Below are 19,482 nucleotides of genomic sequence, written 5' to 3' on the forward strand. Positions count from 1 at the left end.
CAAGAAGAGAGGGGAATCACATGTGTGAAGGATGGAGATATATGGCTGCCTGGAGAAATGAAAGAATGCTAGAATATATAGATTTAGCATATACAGAATGCCCAAAGGGAGGTTGCTGAATTTGCTAGAGGCCAGAACACACAGATTTTGACAAAGCTATTTAAATGATTTCTCAAGAGCAATGAGAGAACATTAAAGAGATTTACATGATGAGAGATTTTTTTGTTTGCTTCATAGTGGTTTCATGGGTGGTTGGGTGGATAACAGATTGCTGGACCAAGGAAAAGAAGGAGTGAGAGAGAATCTCGGAGTTGATTTCAGTAGTCTGTGCCCAAGAGGACCGAGGTTTGTAGCAGGATAGAGATGGAAAGAAATGGACGGACTTGAAAGATAACTGGCAGGTCAAATCAATACAACTTGTGAATAATTGAATACAGATGGTGAAGAAGTGGGGGAATGAAGGATAATCATCTGGGTCTGGCTTTTACAACTTGAGAGTTTTTTTTTTTTTTGTAAATTTAGTGACAGTAGATAAATCTAGGGGAACTGAGATGATAGAATGCTGAGAAAGAAGAGAACTAGGAAAGAAAGCTACATTCCAGACATTCATGGAGGAAAGAGCTTTAAGGGCTAGAGGATGGTGAGCAAGGCAGACTTTCCAGAGGATAAATCTCACGGCAGAATTCAGGACAGACTGATGAGGCAAGAGGTTAGCGTGCTGGCTATCAAAACTGGATCCTCTGTAGAATCCTTTGGGGGAATTTGAAAACAAGCAAACAAATGCCAATGTCCTAGCACCAACCCCCAGGATTCTGAATCAGTTGAGGTCTGGGTTAGGACCCAATCCTAACTATTTCCTGAAAGCTCCCACAGGGATTCGAATGTACAATTCTAGTTGAGAACAGGTGGGCAAGAGGAAAGAAGGCAAGAAAGAGGCTCCTGCAGTAATCCAGGTATAGAATCCCTCAGGACCACAGTGAAAGTGGAATAAGCAAATTGGGAAAGATTAAACAAAGTGATATAAAAAAAAAGTGCTTTGAAAATGAATAAGCACTATGAGAATGGAAAGATGTGGTATTTTTAACATTGAAAAATAGAATTATCATCCCCAGTTACTCCTCCAGAGTGTCAAGGACTTCTGTGAAAAGATGACAGGCTTCATCTTTATCTTGAGAAGAAAGAAGATGTTGGCATTGTCCCACCATTTCTTTTGTAATTACAATGCAATTTGACAAATAGACATTAAAGTTCCTGCCAGAGGCACTAAGTATTTGTATATTGCGTTCGCATCCTGACATGAGGAATAATCAATATTTACCTCCTACCTCCCAAGTAATGGTGTTGTGATTTTCTCTAAAGACATCAAGCCTTCTAAACCCAAAATACAACATCAGATTTTAGTGATATGAAGATATGAAGACCAAATGTCACAGACCTTCGATTTCAGCAGCTACTTGCTATTGGTTATGCAAAAATATGCATAAACCTGAACTTCAGCTAGACATGAGGCAAGAGTACAAACCACTTTAACAAATGTTTATCAAAAAACAGATTACAGCTACCATGAAAATTTCTCTGACTCTATAATTCCTTCATACAGTGAGACTCACACACACACACACACTCACACACACACACACACTCACACACACACACTACTGACCTATAACCCTGATTGTGCGGTGTCACTGATGTATTTAATCAGTCTGTGTTGTTTGAAATCTAATGTTTACTTCACTAGATTGCAAGCCCCTGAATGGCAGGAATCACTTATTGTTTCAGTCTCTTCCATTGGTTCTGTTAGATATGCAACCATCCGCAGGATTATAAAGAGATTGCAACAGGAGCTACACATGCTAGACAAATAGGCCGCCATTGTAGTGAGATCCGGAAGCCTGTAACCTGGCTGGAGAGAGGAGAGAGGGGACAGAGGTGCGGTAAGGGATTAGATGGGCAGGTTGAGGTAGGTCATGAAAGATTTCCAACACTAGGCTAAGAGGCTTACACTTTATCCCGGGAACAATGGGAAGTAAGAAGAGAATTGGCTCAGTTAAGTGTCAGGAAGAAATGGGTGATTAAGATTAATCTTCCAGAGGCATGCAGGGTGGAGGGAATCACTGAAACCAATTAAGAGGTAGCAACTTTAGGGGCGCCTGGGTGGCACAGCAGTTAAGCGTCTGCCTTCGGCAGCGTTCTGGGATCGAGACCCACATCAGGCTCCTCTGCTATGAGCCTGCTTCTTCCTCTCCCGCTCCCCCTGCTTGTGTTCCTTCTCTCGCTGGCTGTCTCTCTCTGTCAAATAAATAAAAAAAATCTTAAAAAAAAAATAGGTAGCAAATTTAGTTCGTTTTAGCTTATTGCGATTATTAAAATATCCAGACTTGTTTCTGACACCTTACTTTTGGTTTCTATTTGTGCTTTCTCTATGCTTTTTTTCCTCTTCTCTTGCTTAAATCACTTGAGGTTTTGTTTTGTCTTGTTTTAATTCCCTTTTTCTACTTTGACCATTTTATTTAAACGGGTCCCCTTGAAATTTTGCCAAATATTTATAAGTTAGAGTCTAAATTTAAAGACTGTCTTAATCCCCAACAATTCAAAGATGATAAAATTGTCAAGTCTGATTACTGTCTTCCTGATTTACATGCTATTGTTGTTCAAACGAAGGTTATTCTTTTTCTTAAGCCCAAGATTACATATAATAATAATTATTAGTAGTATATTTTATATTATGAATTATAACATGTATAATTAAATATGTAAATTATACTATACCATAAAAGTATTAGTTTTTATCCTCAAGCACCAAAAATTGTTTGACTAGAGTTACTAGATGTTTATTATTTTATTTTATTATCATTACTTCTTCTATCCAAAACTGGATCATTTTCCTTCTTCCCACAGTACTTCCTCTAGGTTTTTCTCAGGGGAAGTTAGATTAGTGGTAAATTCTCTTGGTTCTTGACAGTTCCTAAAAGTTAGATTTGCTGAATGCACAATTATAGGTTGACGATTGTTTTCCATCAATGCTTTGAAGACATTATTTCACTGTTTCTGCAGTCCATTATTGCTGCTAAGAAGTCTGCCTTCAGTGTCCCTGGCAATGTGTCTAGTTGTCCTTGTATGGGTAAATGCCTCAGACCAACTAATCTGTCACTTATGGGCAGATGTATAAAGAGCAGGAGCTTATTTTTAACCTACGTAAGAGATGTGTGTCTGGAATAGAGCTATGGTGGTGAGCATGGAACTACCACAACAAAGAAGACAAAACTCTGGAGTGCCAAGAAATGGTGGCAATTGTGTGTATGAAAAGGAGAGATAAAGACATTTTTAAATTGTGTATTTCATGATCTGTGTTCAAAGAGTACCTGATACGCATATAATACCAAAATACCTGGATGGTCTGATTTATGATAATACAGGATTACTTTATTTTTCTCTATAGAGGAGGAAAGAAAATCCTGCTTTCTGAAAACCACGGGCCTATTTTAATTGGTTACTTACAGCCTCTGATTGATTCAGAAGAATAAAGCTTCCCTTTGCAAAGCATGATAAATAATAGACGCTCAATGCATGTGTGTTGAACTAAACTGATTTTAACAATTATATAAATATGTTCCCAGTGCCACCCAGATTCCTTGATGAAAAACTGAGCATGTGTTAAGCCAAATGGTACTGTAATCCAAGCTTAACCATAAATAAGAAACAACAACAGGCTGTAGATTCCTCCAGTTTACAAAATACCAGCCATCCTTGATCATCCATACATGCGTTGTGCATTTCTCAACCACCAGACAGGGAAGTGTATGCTGCCCACGGTTCATAATTACCATTAACAGGCACGTTGTTTCCTCTAAGCAAGGAGGGATTTTTTTCATCAAATCTTTTCTTTGCTGTGGCTTTCTCAAATGAGCCCAGAACCCAATTCTACTAATGGCATTGAAAGAATTTTAAATAAAACAACAGGACCTTCCTCAGGAAACTGTGACAGATAAGTCAGCAAATTTCTATTTAATTTTGGAATAGCAATTTCTGCTATAATTAGATACCCTGTTGTTGGAGATTTGCCCTTATCCCATATTAGGAGAAGGTGCTAAATACTTTTTCACAGTTAGATACATACCAGGGTACAGTAGAATGTGCAAACAATTCCTGTTGCAAACACAGAGCCCCAGAGATCAAACCCAGTCACTAGAAAAGGAGAAAAAATATTGAGAGAAGTTTCTCTGAGAAAAGTAGAAGAGCAAGGTTTAAGAGGAAAATGTCACAATATTTTTGTCAGTGTTTTTTGTGGGCAAATGGAAATCAGATTAGAATTTTCTGTTATTAAATTCACCTCTGATGAAGATTATTTTATCACTTTGTTATACTTTAACGCAGTCTATAATTTTTAGGTAATGTTAAAAACCAAGTCTTTCCTTCTAAAATTCTGTAGCCTCCAGTCTTTGCACCGTTTGCTTTTTCTTAACAAAGTTAGTCTGAGCACTTCGAAACCACCTAAACATCAGCCATGAATAAATATTTCTCAATATAAGCACAGAGCATGATTAAATTGAATATTGAGGTCTTCTAATATATCGGTATTATTATGAAATTTATTTTCATCCTTTTTTAAATTTTTGTTTCTAGGATTCTATTCTCTCAAAAAGGTCAAGTGTAAGTTTTAAAATAATTACGACAAGTACCTTTTACTCCCCCTTACTCAGATTATCTACTTCATGATATCACTGAGACAGGATCATGCGTTGTAAACGTATTTAGTGGTTGTGTGTATGCAATCCCCAAAGTGCCATCATTTCGGTGATTAAAAAACAGAACAAACAAACAAATGACAATCGAACTGGGTGTTTGAAACCTTGTGGGCAAATTAAGTAACTAATTATTTGCATTCTTTTGTGTGTTTTTTTTTTTTAGATTTTATTTAAATTCAAGTTAGTTAACATATAGTGTATTATTAGTTTCAGGGGTAGAATTTAGTGATTCATCAGTTGCATGTAACACCCAGTGCTATTTTCAGAGTTAGATTTTCAGAGCTCTCTTTTGTGAGGGCTAGCTATAGTAATTTAAGCTGCCTCACTGCAGGAATGTCTCCCCAACAAGATGGATGTGTATTTCTCAAGGTGAGGATGTAAGCATACAAAGGATGGAAAGTATGCAGTGGAGTATCGGTAACTCACCTTGATTGAGTGCCAACGCCGGAGCATACACCACCACTCCTGTGTAAAGAATCTGGTGGGGAAGCCAGAGTCAGGTGAACAGTGTGAAAAGTGACATGGAAGGGAAACCTGACTCAAAGATTCCTTATTGACCTTAGAGAGCTATTTCCCTCATCATGGTCACTAAAAATGTCATTGGCAACCACTCTAATCTTGAAATCGTTGATTACTGTCATTAGTGTGCAAACGGGAAGAGCTTTGGACTTTTAAGATTGCTGTGAATTTTGAGATTTCATGGCCAAATATGGCATATTTCTGAAGGAAACAAAAATAGGCTTCAAGGTAAGGTTTCGATTCAACCTTTCTCTACCCACCGCCGCCCCCATGCATATGTCACAATGACTCAACCTCATTTTAGCACACTGCTGAAATAGAGATTTTAGAATGGAGACAGTACAGCGCAGGGAAGACTAACAACACGGGGGCTCCACTTCATGAGTACATCTTTGAACTCCGAGGGCTGCAGCTACTATGCTTAAAGAAGTGGGTGCGGTCCCATTTTTATTTTAAATGGAATTTCACCATTTAGAGATTCATGTGAGGGTTTTAGAAGGCAAAAGTGTATGAGCAGGTCAGGGAGCATGGCTTTCCCCCTTTTCTCTCTCTTAAATCCTTCAGTCAGTGGGTGGGAGTTTTGATTAAGAAAGGGAAGAAGGTGACTTTCCAGCAGAAAGTACTTCGTGAGTTTTAGGAAGCATACCGGCCGTGTGCCACAGGCAACCGTGGGGGACGGCATGAAGGCACCCAGAGCCCAGGAAGCGGGAGAGGGGTACAAAAGGGGAGAGTGGGAGTATTGTCTTAAAATGATTTTCAACAAAATGGACATTTTGGTTCAATGCAGTTAACTAGTGAAAAACTAATTCCTGGACCATTTCATATCCAAAGCAACTTATACAAGTGAAATAAAAGTTTTAAATAAGTTCTTAATGCTATTTTTTTTCTTTGTGGTTTATAATATGCATTTATTTGTTATTTATTATTTGGATGAATATACGGGGTCTGTACGATGTGGATAACTTTCCATGTAATCACATATCTCAAAAGTGCTATCCTTGAAGAAAGTAGTTTCTTCTTCATGCTAGGTCTGTCCTTTGGCTGCATTCATTGCCCCTTGGAGTAAACAAACCCGTATCTTGTCACCCCACGCTTTTCACATCTGCAGCAGCCCTTCCCCCTTACCGTCTGCACAATGTAGATGACAGTGGCTGCATAGCGTACTGGTTTATTGAATCGTAGTTGTAAGTACTGGAAAGAACAGAGAGAAAGACAAGCAAAGAGTCAGTGAGTTATTTACATAAACACTGCTAAGAAGGTTCTTTTTTCTTGTATTCCTTTACGTTTAGTGCTTCAGATTTATAATATGATTTTATGCTATGTATACTTGAGAGAACCAGAAAAATATGGATTGTTTGAAGTCAAAGAAATATCAGAGCTCTATGAAAGTTCAATTCTTGCTTAAGCTTCTCATGATAGAGAAGATAAATGCTTTTTTATTTTTGCGTTTTTATAGTTTGAATAAAAATCCAGATCCTCTGACTTTCTACCCAGGGGTCTTCCTACTGACTATACTGAAGCCACTGTTTCCTTTTATATCCCATTCCCCCAAATTTAGCTCAGACCTGTATTTCCTCTTTCCCAGGTGACTGCAGTAGCCCCCAGCTGATCTCCCTAATTCCAGCCCTTGCCCATCCATTCCATCAACCATACATCTGCCACTTTGGTTCTCCTAGAACAAGTCTCTAATCATGTTGCTCTTTTTCTTAAAATCTTCATTGACTCTCCATTATCAACAAACAAAGTATACATCCCACATTTGATATTCTCTACTGTCTGATCTATACCCTTCCTATCTTAAGTCACACCACTAGCCCTCCCATTAGTTATGCTCCACATAAAAGCACTGTGTGTTTTTCAATCAACATGCTTTGTACTTCTCAGACTTATCTTTTGTTTTCTTTACCGTGTTCAACCTTTACTCCGAGAAAATAACCATCTTATTTGTAGACCCTCTTTCTTTAGATGATAGAGTCAGTACACTGTGACTCAGGAGATAGTCCAGTAGGTGCGTGACTAAGGGCACCAGATATAAGGAAAATATTCTTAAAGAGGTAAGGAAGTCAGCGAGGACCCAAGTTTCAGATGTCATAGGATGGAAAATGAAGCAAAACTTTTGTGATGAGGACGATTTAGGTTCAAATCATGTGCCTTTGGAAAGATTCCTTAACTGCACTGAACAATAGCTTTCTTTTCTAAAATTGGTGCTTATAAGGCTCAAGTGGCATAGTAAACGATAATGCCAAGGACACACAAGAATACAGTGGGATCGTACTGACTGTAGCAGTCACTGTGAGTGCAATGCCTGAGCTCATTGGCACATGCTGATGGCTTCTAAGTGCACCTGTGATCATTTGCTTAAGGGCTTTATTTCAGCCCTTGCACAGGGCAGGCTAGAAATGCCTGGGGGTGTTATGATTGGCTGAAAGCCAGTGACAGAAGGGAGTCAGACAAAAAATATCCTGGCTTCTTTGCCGGTCAGGAAGGACAACCCTGGGACATGATCTGTATGGTTTCCAGAGTCCCCAGTGAGATTGAACCTCAATTGCTTACAGTAGTAACCTGCTCAAAAATACACCTTTTATTGGCTTCATTTCCTCCCATATTTTAATTACCACTTGCCTACCAATGTTTTTTTTTATTTATTTTAAAGATTGATTTATTTTTCAGANTGTATCTCACACAGACATTATTGTTCTGTTTTGTCTTTCGTTTTTTTTTTAATTTTTTTTTTTTATCTACTTGACAGAGATAGAGACAGCCAGCGAGAGAGGGAACACAAGCAGGGGGAGTGGGAGAGGAAGAAGCAGGCTCATAGCAGAGGAGCCTGATGTGGGGCTCGCTCCCACAACGCCGGGATCATGCCCTGAGCCGAAGGCAGACGCTTAACTGCTGTGCCACCCAGGCGCCCCTGCCTACCAATGTTAAATGAAATTACTTCCCTCACAATGACTTGCATTCAAATCCTTGTCTCAGGATTTGCTTCTAGGGGAACGTAACTTAAATCAAATATAATGCAAATGGTGACTTTAAAAAATGTTCATGTAAAAAGGTGTGTCCTGCTGATGGAAACTTTTTTTTCCTGTGACACAAAAGACCTCAAAGTGGGCTACTGGAGGATGAGACCAAGTGTGATATAGACAAGCAGTCTCATCTGAGTTCCCCTGGACCTACCAGCCACTAACTAATGCAGTAGCTGATGGCAGTCCCCAGCGAGACCAGGAGAACCTTACTATTTCACTGGGCCCTACTGAGCCCAGACCAAATTGCTGACCCATAGAATTGTGAGCAAATAAAATTGTTGTTCTAAGAAATTTATTTTGGGGTGATATGTCACACAGCAATACATAACGAATCTAAAAATTGGTACCAGGAGTAGAGAAATGTTGTAACAAAGCCCCAAAATATGCAGTATTGGCTTTGGGAGTGGACGGCACCTGGAGTATGGGAAAGCAAAGGGAAAATTGTTCCTGAAAAATGGAGAGACAGTGAGGAAACTGCTGTAGGAATCAGCACAAAGTCAAGGGTTTTAACATCTCAGTTTAGTTCCACTAAATTCAGCCAATTCAGTCCAACTGGAGAGGTGGTATTGAGAAAAAGATGAGAAAAATAAAAAGAAGTGGATCAGAAGTAGGCCTTTCTGAATTCTAGCTTGAGCTTTGTCATATCTCACCGTGACCTAAGCCTTTGGTTACTCATCCATGAAACAAGAGAGACCATCCCAACTGCACAATTATCCATCTGAAAGAATGTGTTTACCCAGGCTTTCAATTACCTCCTCCCTCGTTCAATGGTCCTCTTTGATGTGTATTTATCTATCACTACAGTCAGAAGTAAAAATGGAAGTTCAACCCACAAGTCGCATGCTTCATGCCTGTTTTTGAAAAATTGCATAGGTAACACTTCCCATCATCGTATTTGATTATCTTCAAAACCCCAGACCTGATAGAGCCACATTCTTTGCCATCTTAGTAGATAATAAGTCCATTCCTCATGTTCTTCACTCCTCTCTTCCTCTCACTCCCCACATCTACTTCATACAAGAATCCTGGTGCCCACGTCCCACTTTAAAAATCGAGTCCCTTGCATCATCTCTTCTGTTGCCACTGGCATCCCATTAGCTCTTGCCTGGGCTACAGCAAGAGCCTCCTAACTGGAGCCCTGCTACATCAGCCAAAACCCCAGACTCACTGCCCACATCCAGCTAGAGCAACATGCAAGATGCAAATCCCATCGTGTCATTCCTCTGTCCAAAAGCTGACATGACCCATCTCACAGAGAGCAGAAGTCAATCCTTACAACCACCTAAAAGGCTTCATAACATTCATTCAAACACTCCCAGACCCTGAATACCCATCTTAAAGTAAAACATCTTGTAGCATCATTTATTATGCTGAAATAATATTCAACAATGACATCTTATACAACATCTAATTTCCGAGAGCTTAAATATAATTACTACAACACCACAAATGTAATTTAAAGGAGAATTAAAAGGAAAGAAACTTCACAGCATGTCATCTATAATGTTTAGAAACCACAATAAAAGGTGATATTTCAAAAGTAGAAGCCTGTGCGTTATTATAATGAAAAAGTTTGTATCAAAGAGAAGTAAGTAATTCAGAAGCCGCTTTGTTTAAGAAATTCAAGAAAAATGAGAAGGCAGGCAGACACCAGCCTATAAACGAGTGCTAAGGGTGAGTAAAATGGACTAGATTTATTAGCGTGTGCTAAGAGAAAGAAGGAAATAACTAATGACAAACCATCCAAGTGGAGATAATGAAACTGCACGACACTGCAAATGAGCTGAGCCTAATCTTTAACGTGAGGGTGAGAACAAGCCCTCATGATTTGACATGGGACAGGCTAGTGATAAAGTCATGCAGATGGCACGTCTTGGTCTTGAAATCCCCCTGTATATCAACTCATTCAAATCAGTTGGCTATTGTATGATACTCAACCCGAAACTCATTGGCTTAAAAATGAAGGATTTAATCAACTATACTGTAATTGAAAAGATAAATAAAACTAAAAAATAAATGTCAAAAAGAATTTCATATTTTTCATAATTTTGCTGATTGGCTGGGTTATTTCTTTATTTGTTTCCCCGCCGCCCTCATGAGGTTGCAATCAGCTGGAAGTTCAGCTGGTGAGAAGGTCCACGTGGCCTCACTCACACACCTACTAGTTGTGTTGCTGTTGGCTAGGGTGCCCCTGTTCTCCTCTGTGTATCCGCTCATCCTTCAGAAGCTGGACCAGCCAGCCCAGCTTCCTGACACAACGGTACCAGGATGGCATTCCAGGACGGCAGAAGCAGAAGCTATATACCTCATGAGGCCTAGACTCCAAATTCACACTTCCCTTCTGCCACATTCTTTTTTTTTTTTTTTAAAGATTTTATTTATTTATTTGATAGAGAGAGAAAGAGCCAGCAAGAGAGGGAACACAAGCAGGGGGAGTGGGAGAGGAAGAAGCAGGCTCCCAGCAGAGGAGCCTAATGTGGGGCTCGATCCAATAACGCCGGGATCACGCCCTGACCCGAAGGCATACGCTTAACCCCTGTGCCACCCAGGCACCCCATCTTTCTGCCACATTCTATTGGTCAAAGCAAATCACAAGGCCATCCCATATTCAAGAGGTAGGAAAATAGACTCCACCTCTTTCAGTCCTTAGTACTTTAAAAGACCCTGGAAAGAATATCTGTGGTTGGGTAACAGGGAATGGAGGATGAACAAAGAAACATAATAAATTCAAGCTTCTACAAAGAGCTCCAGTGGTAGAAATGTGGGGACAGTAACCACAAGAACAACAACAATAATAAATAATAATAATACAAAACCCTTATGTGGCATTTACCATTTGTCAGGTTCTTTTAAAAGTATTTGCATGTGACACCTCTGTTACTCCTCACAGACGTCCTGTGAAACAGGTGCTTTATTATCATGATTCCACATACATGGAAATCAGGTGCAGAGGAATTAAGCAATTTTCCCAGTCATGCGCTGGTGGGTGGCAGTGCTGGCGTTTAAAACCAAATAGACAGAGTCAAGAGTCCGTGCTTTTAATCCTTGTGCCGTACTGCCAATTCTTATAAAGCAAAAGGCAATCCCCAAGTTGCCCCATATACACTTTACACAATCTGAAGTCATTCTTATTAGGGTACTAAAAATTAAAAAAACATGTACAGGGCAACAAACTTTATAAATTAAATTTAATGAAACCCTTATATTTCCTATATCTGTATTAACTTAATAATTAAAAGGCAGTCTCAAATTTCCTCAGTTACATATTTGCAATTGTTTTAATGCAGTAACTGAATGGCTTTATGAAAACCAGTTACAACTAACTGTGTAGTGAGTAGCACATCTGGAGTAGATTGCTCAGTCCTGCTTCAATAACTTCAAGACAATGTTTTTATTCCACTTTAATTTGGGAGGAAATAGACTAATTTATAGTGTGTGTGTATAACTTCTTATTTTAAAAAGTTAACATTATTGGGCACCTGGGTGGCTCAGGTGGTTAAGCGTCTGCCTTCGGCTCAGGTCATGATCCCAGGGTCCTGGGATGGAGCCCCAGGTCGGGCTCCCTGCGTAGCATGGAGTCTTCCTCTCCCTCTCCCTTTGTCCCTCCCCCCGGCTCATGCTCCCTCCTTCCCTCTCAAATAAATAAATAAAATCTTTTTTAAAAAAGTTAACATTATTATGCAGCAAAGTACTACTAATTTCTATTTGCAGCAGGTTTGGAACATGAGGGCATTAAAAATCCCTAAGCAGGTGGTGGTGCAGTTACTCTTTGCGTATATGTGCCTTACCTACTGCAAGGCGCCTGGCGTCCCTGCTCAGACACTGAACTCCAGTAATGCCCCCCACTCACTGCACAGCCACATTACCCCACAAATATGCAAAGCCCCCAATGTCTGACACCACACCCACTGGAACCATTACCCCACCGAGTGGGGCCCCCACCTCTTTGTTCTCATCTCTCACTTTTCTCCCCTTGGCTCACTCTTCTCCAAGCACACTGATTTCTTTGCTGTCCTTCACACATGTTAATCACACTTCCCTTTGCATCCCAGTTTGGGATGTTCTTCCCTCCTATGGTGCGATTGCTTGCTTTCTCCAGGTCCCCAATTAAATGCCCAATTATCCCTGAAGTCTCACTTAACCAGCCCATATGAACTGTTGGCATTCTCCACCCGAAGCAGAATTCCTACATTCTACCTTATCGTATTTCCTTCCTCTCTATTGCATTTAGTAGGGCAGGATGGCTTTGTGATTCAGCATGCCATCTCTAAAGTTAGACAGAGCAGGTTTGAAAAACTGCCACTTGCTAGCTGTGTGACATCGGGCAAGTTACTTAACTCTATGTGCCTCCTGTTTCTAGTCTGTTAAATGGGGATGATAATAATAAAACCTATTGAAAAAGGTTATTTGAAGACCAAATGATTTAATCATGTAAAGTAGCTAGAGCGGTGCTCAGCACACAGTCAGATAGCAAGCACTTTTCTGTTATGATTGTCTTACATGGTGTGTTTATTGATCACCTTCTCTGCCCCATGAGAGCAGGCGTCTGGCTTAATGCTTTATCTCCCTCCAGTGCCTAGAGTGGGCCCGAAACATAGTAGACGCTTAATGAGTATGGAATGGATTATGGAATTAGTTGTAAAAGTGTTTTTCCACATGTGGGTAATTTATTTTTTTAATAATTTAAAAAGCTCTTTCACACTTAACTAAACCTTCATGAAAGAAGGAAGGTACTATTTTCTGCATGGAAACCAGAACCGATAAACACTTAGTAATTTGCACAAAGTCGTCCTATTATTAAAAATGGACTTTGAAATCGAACTCCCATTTTCTGACTCCTCTCTTTCTCCCTCTGTCTTCCTCTCTCTAATAGTTCTCCAGGCAATTCTTTTTAAAATGCTAGCAATGAAAAAAAAAAAAATTCTAGCAATGACTTTGGGAGTCAAACCTTAACAGCTGAATGGAAAAACTAAGGATATGTTTATGTTTTCAGAAGTACACTAATGAGCAGCGGGATATATGCAATTATATTTTAGGACTAATCATAAATTGAGTCATTTCCCCTTGAATTACATCCTACATATTAGCTGTTGCATTACCCGATTCTGATCACCTACTTTTGGTGGGGAGAATAGTTTGAGGTTGGCAATTTGATTATGATTTTCTGCAGAATCACAAGTTTTAAGATCTTTTGGAAGGTATTCATTTGCCCAAGTGGCCTTTGAAGTCCAGAGCATTCTTTATAATCATTTAGTTTACAGAATTAAAAAAAAAAAAGAGAGAGATCTGCTTAAGGGTCCTATGCTGTGACTTGGTAGGGATGGTGTTGGATAAGAAAAATAAACACCTTTCTCATAGAAACTGATTTATGATCACGCTTAAATATTGGACATGCAAACTCAATTTTTAACATGCTATGTTTCTTGAGAATTATTACAAAATCAAAACACCACTGCCCCATTTTGTTTTCATCAACATAATCCCCATATTTGTATCATTTAGCAATTCCTCCCCCCCCCATTAAAATGTTTTCTAACTTTCTAAAAACATTACCATTCCCCCACTGATGGGAATAACCTATATTAAAGTACTCAGCTCTCTTATGTGATGGAAAGGGATGAAGACGAAATGGGTTCTCAGTAGGCATTATCTACTCTACATAATCTTGACTAAGCCATTTATCTCAATCTCAGTTTCCTTATCTGGAAAATGACAATATTTACAGTGTATGTTCTGCATGCTTTTCAGAAGACTGATATGAATAATACAAATAATAACTTCAGCTCTTTTTCATTGAGACTCTCCTACAAGTCAGACAATGTATTAGGTGTTAACAGATAGGTTCTCATTTAATCGTTGAGACAGCCTTGTGGGTTTGGGTCTGTATTTTCATTCTACAGTTGGAAAAACAGCTCTGTGTGTCCAAAAATAAGCTTTCCCCAATAACCACAAAATGTGTTTTTACCGTGATGCATAATCGTCCTGAAAATACATGTGCTTTTCAACTACCACGTGTTATTAAGATGATGTATTTTATGGGGGGAGGGGAGAAATGTCTGAGTGGAGAGGAAATAGCAACTCTTTCCAAAGTGAAGAAGAAAAGAGTTGTCTTACCTCGTAAGTGCTGGTGATGCCGGATCTGTAGAACACGGGGAGAAAGAGCTCTGACGTGAGGATGATGACAAATGCGTATGCAATGAAGAAGAGCACAAAGGACGCCCCGAAGCGGTACACCTCGGAGGGGGCCCCCAGGACAGTGACAGCTGACATGAAGCTGGCTGTCAGAGACAACGCTACAGGGCCAAAGCTCATTTGCCTTCCTCCGACCAGGAACTCCCTTGAAGTTGCCTTTTTCCTCTCCTTTATAGCAAAGAACACCCCAATTCCAGAGGAAATGACAAAGAGGGCTGCAAATACAACATAATCCCAAACTGCGAAGCTCTTGGCCTCCATGCTGGGAAGTTTGGCGCCAGAGAGTTCCTTTCAACTGGGTCTCAGGGAGAAGTTGTTCCCAAAAGCAAAGCTCAGGGCAGTAGATGTTTTGCCAAGAGAGGAGACTGTGATTTTGTGAGGAGACTGATGACCACAGGCGCTTGAGTGGATCTTCAGACACCACGTTGTACTCGGGGAATACTTCGGAAGTTGACTACAAAGAAGAATCTGGTAGTGGTGTTGGTCCCAACAGATGAGAACTTGAAATCTGACCGGGCCAGGAGCTGTTTGTTCCCCTACTAAAGCATGTGCCACAGAGGAGGAATTCAGATGTGTTCTGAAATTAATAACCTTGGGGGTGGAATGGACTTGCCAGATAACATGCTCTTTTATCTTCTAGATTTTTTTGATTTAAGGTTAAACATTACTGGGGGAAAAATGGAAGTGATACAAGTTGACAATCTCAGCATTTTAAATTAGCGAAATGGAATCTGCAATACGCAACATCACCCTCAGGGGTGTCTTTTCCCTGAGTAAGGGAGGGTGCGGGAGGGGGACCTGTAATTTTCCGAGGCTGTGGGTGTGGAAGGAAAGGAGCAAAGGACTGGCAATCAATCAGGAGACCTTTGCTCAAGTTGGCTCAGTTGTAAGCAAACTGTGTAATTGTTGGCAAATCATTTAACATTTCTGAGCTTCAACTGGAACATGGGGGAAATAAGACCTTAACAGGTTATTAGAGTCTTTGAGTATCTCAAACTTTCTACCCTCTTTTCCCTGATCTGTAAAATGAAAGCTAAAATAGCTGCCTCATTGGCTATTACTGGTGTTTAGAGTGGAGCATTCCTAAACATAATAGTTGATTCTCTCTTAACTCAGAAAATTAATTACCAATAATGAATAAACCATTTGTAGTCTTCCATTTTATCTCCCTGTCTCTCCTTCATTTCGATATTTATAACACTTGCACCCGGAGGCTAAGTCAGAGTTAATACTAGGACAAGAGAAAAGGAAGGTGAAAATCCAGTTATAGATTCCTGTTTCTGCTCTTGTTGGAGTGTCAATTGTCCTGAAGTATGCCCACTAAGCCTTTGGGGGACAATTTCTCTATTGTTCTCTACTGTTCATACTTCTTCTCTTTCTCAATGGTCTTCCCTGAGACCTAGTTCTAGAAAGCCTGGTCATTCCACAAGATCTAGTTCCTGTCTCCTCTGCTCTATGGAGCTTTCCCTGACTCACACCTGCTCTCTCCACCCCAGCTCCTGTGGGAAGCAGCCTCCCTTGATTCTCACTTTGAACTCCGAAAGTATCCTCAGCTAGTTTAAAGAACCTGTATATATGATGGTATGAGTCAGTCAGCTGTTGTAGATGACCGGCTTCTGGGGATAGAGGCACAAGGCCTGTCCACAGTGATCAAGAAATAGTAGTCACTGCAGAAAATAAGGAAATTGGGTTCCTGGGTGGCTCAGGAGGTTAAGTGTCTGCCTTCAGCTCAGGTCATGATCTCAGGGTCCTGGAATTGAGCCCCGCATCAGACTCCCTGCTGAGTTTCTCCCTTTCCCTTTGCCTCCCCCACACACATGTGTTTTCTCTCTCTCTCAAATAAATAAATAAATAATCTTTAAAAAGAGGAAAATAAGGAAATAACAAAGCAAAAGAAGAAAATATAAATTATTCAGTACACCCCAAACCAGAAACATTTTCTGTCAAACAGAGGAAATTCAAATTTTGCTTTTGACTTCTGGATAACTGAACACATCTTTGATTATTTGTTTCATCTGGATACTGTCTTCACTCCCAACTTTGCTCCACAGATTTGAATTAGGTCACAGGAAGCCCTGATAGCCAAAATATATTTTTAGCTAAGAAAAAATATGGAAGCACTCTGCCAGGAGCTATCTGTGTCCTGTTGTTAAAATTCCTCCTCTAAATTTGCAGATTTGATATGGTCAGTGTTAATGGGAAACTATGCCTTTAATATTTTTGTTTAACCTATACTTTTAATGATTTTTATCATGCAGTATTCTAATTATATAACAGGGTTTTGTTTCTAATGGTCTCAGCAGAAAATGAGAACTCTGGCTTTCAGAGACTTAGCTACCTTATACTTTAATATTAACACCAACTAAGCGTTAATATTCAATCTACAAGGCATGTGAACAACTTGTTCCGGTCAGGTGAATATTTGTTCAAAACATTATCATTAAATCTATGAGGTCCCAGGGTTAAATACCAGAAGCTTGCAGCTGACGAGTCCGTGAGTACTGCTGGTTTTAATGAACCATTGTCAAGAAACAGTATTGTCTACATAACTTCCATTAGTCTTGGATTTCAAAACTGTGGGAAGGCAGAGTGGTTAATGGTTTGGTATGTGAAGGAAACTTCATGCCTCTCATAATAAAATATTCTTTGCTTTCAACATTTTGCTGACTATAAAGTGCAGCATCAGTTTATTAACTCAATTCTCAGTTATTTCCTATTTAAAAAAAACTTTTTCTCCCTTCGGTAGCATTCAATGTCTTTAAACTTTCTTCCTCCTTCCTAGTGAAATTCACTCTATGCAAGGTTCATGATGATTACAAGGCACAGAATCAACTTATTAATTATTTTTCAAGGAAAAAAATAGAACCTGCACATTCAGTGGCTATATCAATTATTTTTTAAAAGATTTATTTATTTATTTATTTATTTATTTATTTATTTATTTAAAAGAGAGCGAGAGAGAGAGAGAGAGCAATGGAAGGGGCAGAGGGAGAGAGAGCAAGCAGGGTGCCTGATGTGGGGCTTGATCTCAGGACCCTGAGATCATGACCTGAGTTGAACACAGATGCTTAACCAATTTAGCCACCTCTCAGGTGCCCCAATGGCTATATCATTTAGACTGTACATCCTTATATCAAAAATATTAACATGGAAGGGAGGGGAAAATACTTCTTTTATCTAAAAAAAACCCCAGTATCTCCTGCACCCTTTTGTAGGCTCCAAATGCAAACATTTGTATCTTATTCCTTAGGCTCAGGTGGGAACCTTTATTAGAAGGTAAGATCTTATCACCTTTTCCACCCAACATACGCATATTCTCCCCTAATGAGGCTCCATTATCCAATTACCCACTGTCTAATAGGTTAGATTTGTTATTGTTATCAGTAATAGTCTCCTTAATGTAAAATAGTTGTGTACTTTGCTTGTAGCAAGTTCCTTTTTAAAAAATTTTTAAAATTTAAATGTAATTAATTAACATATAATGTATAATTAGTTTCAGAGGTAGAGGTCAGTGATTCTTCAGTCTTATGTAATATCCAGTGCTTATTACATCAAGTGCCCTCCTTAATATCCATCACCGAGTTACCCCATCCCTTCACCCCCTCCCTTCCAGCAACCCTCAGTTTATTTCCTATGATTAAGAGTCTCTTATGATTTGTCTCCCTCTCTGATTTTGTCTTGTTATATTTTTTCCTCTCTTCCTCTATGATCCTCTGTTTTGTTTCTTAAAATCCAAATATGAGACGGGGCGCCTGGGTGGCACAGCGGTTAAGCGTCTGCCTTCGGCTCAGGGCGTGATCCCGGCGTTCTGGGATCGCCCCACATCAGGCTCTTCCGCTATGAGCCTGCTTCTTCCTCTCCCACTCCCCCTACTTGTGTTCCCTCTCTCGCTGGCTGTCTCTATCTCTGTCGAATAAATAAATAAAATCTTTAAAAAAAAAAATCCAAATATGAGTTAGATTATATAATTGTCTGTCTTTCTCTGATTAACTTATTTTTGCTTAGCATAATACCCTCTAGTTCCATCCACGTGCTTGAAAATGACCAGATTTCACATTTATACACACACACACCCCACATCTTCTTTATCCATTCATCTATCGATGGACATCTGGGCTCCCTCCGTAGTTTGGCTATTGTGGACATTGCCTCTATAAACATTGGGGTGTGGGTATCCCTTCGGATCACTACATTTGTATCTTTGGAGTAAATACCCTGTAGTGCAATTGCTGGGTCATAAGGTAGCACTATTTTCAACTTTTTGAGGAACCTCCATACTGTTTTCCAGTATGGCTGCACCAGCTTGCATCCCCACAAACAGTGTAAGAAGATTCCCCTTTCTCTACATCCTCGCCAACATCTGTTATTTCCTGACTTGTTGATTTTAGCCATTCTGAGTGGTGTGAGGTAGTATCCCATTGTGGTTTTGATTTGTATTTCCCTGATGCCGAGTGACGTTGAACATTTTTTTCATGTGTCTGATGGCAATTTGTATGTCTTCTTTGGAGAAATGTCTGTTCATGTCTTCTGCCCATTTCTGGATTGGATTATTTGATCTTTGGGTGTTGAGTTTGATAAGTTCTTTATTGATTTTGGATACTAACCTTTTATCTGATATGTCATTTGCAAATATCTTCTCCCAGTCTGTTGGTCATCTTTTGGTTTTGTTGACTGTTTCCTTTGCTGTGCAAAAGTTTTTTTTTTTCCATTAAAATTTTTTTTATTTTTTTATAATAATATTTTTTTATGTTATGTTAGTCACCATACAGTACATCCCTGGTTTTTGCTGTAAAGTTCCATGATTCATTAGTTGTATATAACACCCAGTGCACCATGCCCTCCTTACTACCCATCACCAGCCTATCCCATTCCCTCACCCTCTCCCCTCTGAAGCCCTCAGTTTGTTTCTCAGAGTCCATAGTCTCTCATGCTTCATTCCCCCTTCTGATTACCCCCTCTTTCTTTATCCGTTTCTTCTCCTACCAATCGTCCTACTTCTT

General features: G+C 39.6%; 1 protein-coding gene across 1 annotated transcript in view; it reads right to left on the reverse strand.

Annotated features, from left to right (window-relative positions):
• Positions 1 to 14,743, reverse strand: part of SLC5A12 (solute carrier family 5 member 12) — a 45,311-nt gene extending 30,568 nt beyond the window's left edge. Inside the window, exons 1-4 of the mRNA XM_002926368.4 lie at positions 14,405 to 14,743; positions 6,393 to 6,458; positions 5,175 to 5,226; positions 4,121 to 4,188 (exon numbers count right to left, since the gene is read on the reverse strand). Coding sequence (XP_002926414.1) covers positions 4,121 to 4,188; positions 5,175 to 5,226; positions 6,393 to 6,458; positions 14,405 to 14,743 — 525 coding nt within the window. The remainder of the gene's footprint in view (positions 1 to 4,120; positions 4,189 to 5,174; positions 5,227 to 6,392; positions 6,459 to 14,404) is intronic.
• Between the last annotated feature and the right edge of the window lie 4,739 nt (positions 14,744 to 19,482).

This window comes from Ailuropoda melanoleuca, chromosome 16 (assembly GCF_002007445.2).
Source record: "Ailuropoda melanoleuca isolate Jingjing chromosome 16, ASM200744v2, whole genome shotgun sequence".
NCBI classification, from domain to species: Eukaryota; Metazoa; Chordata; class Mammalia; order Carnivora; family Ursidae; genus Ailuropoda; species Ailuropoda melanoleuca.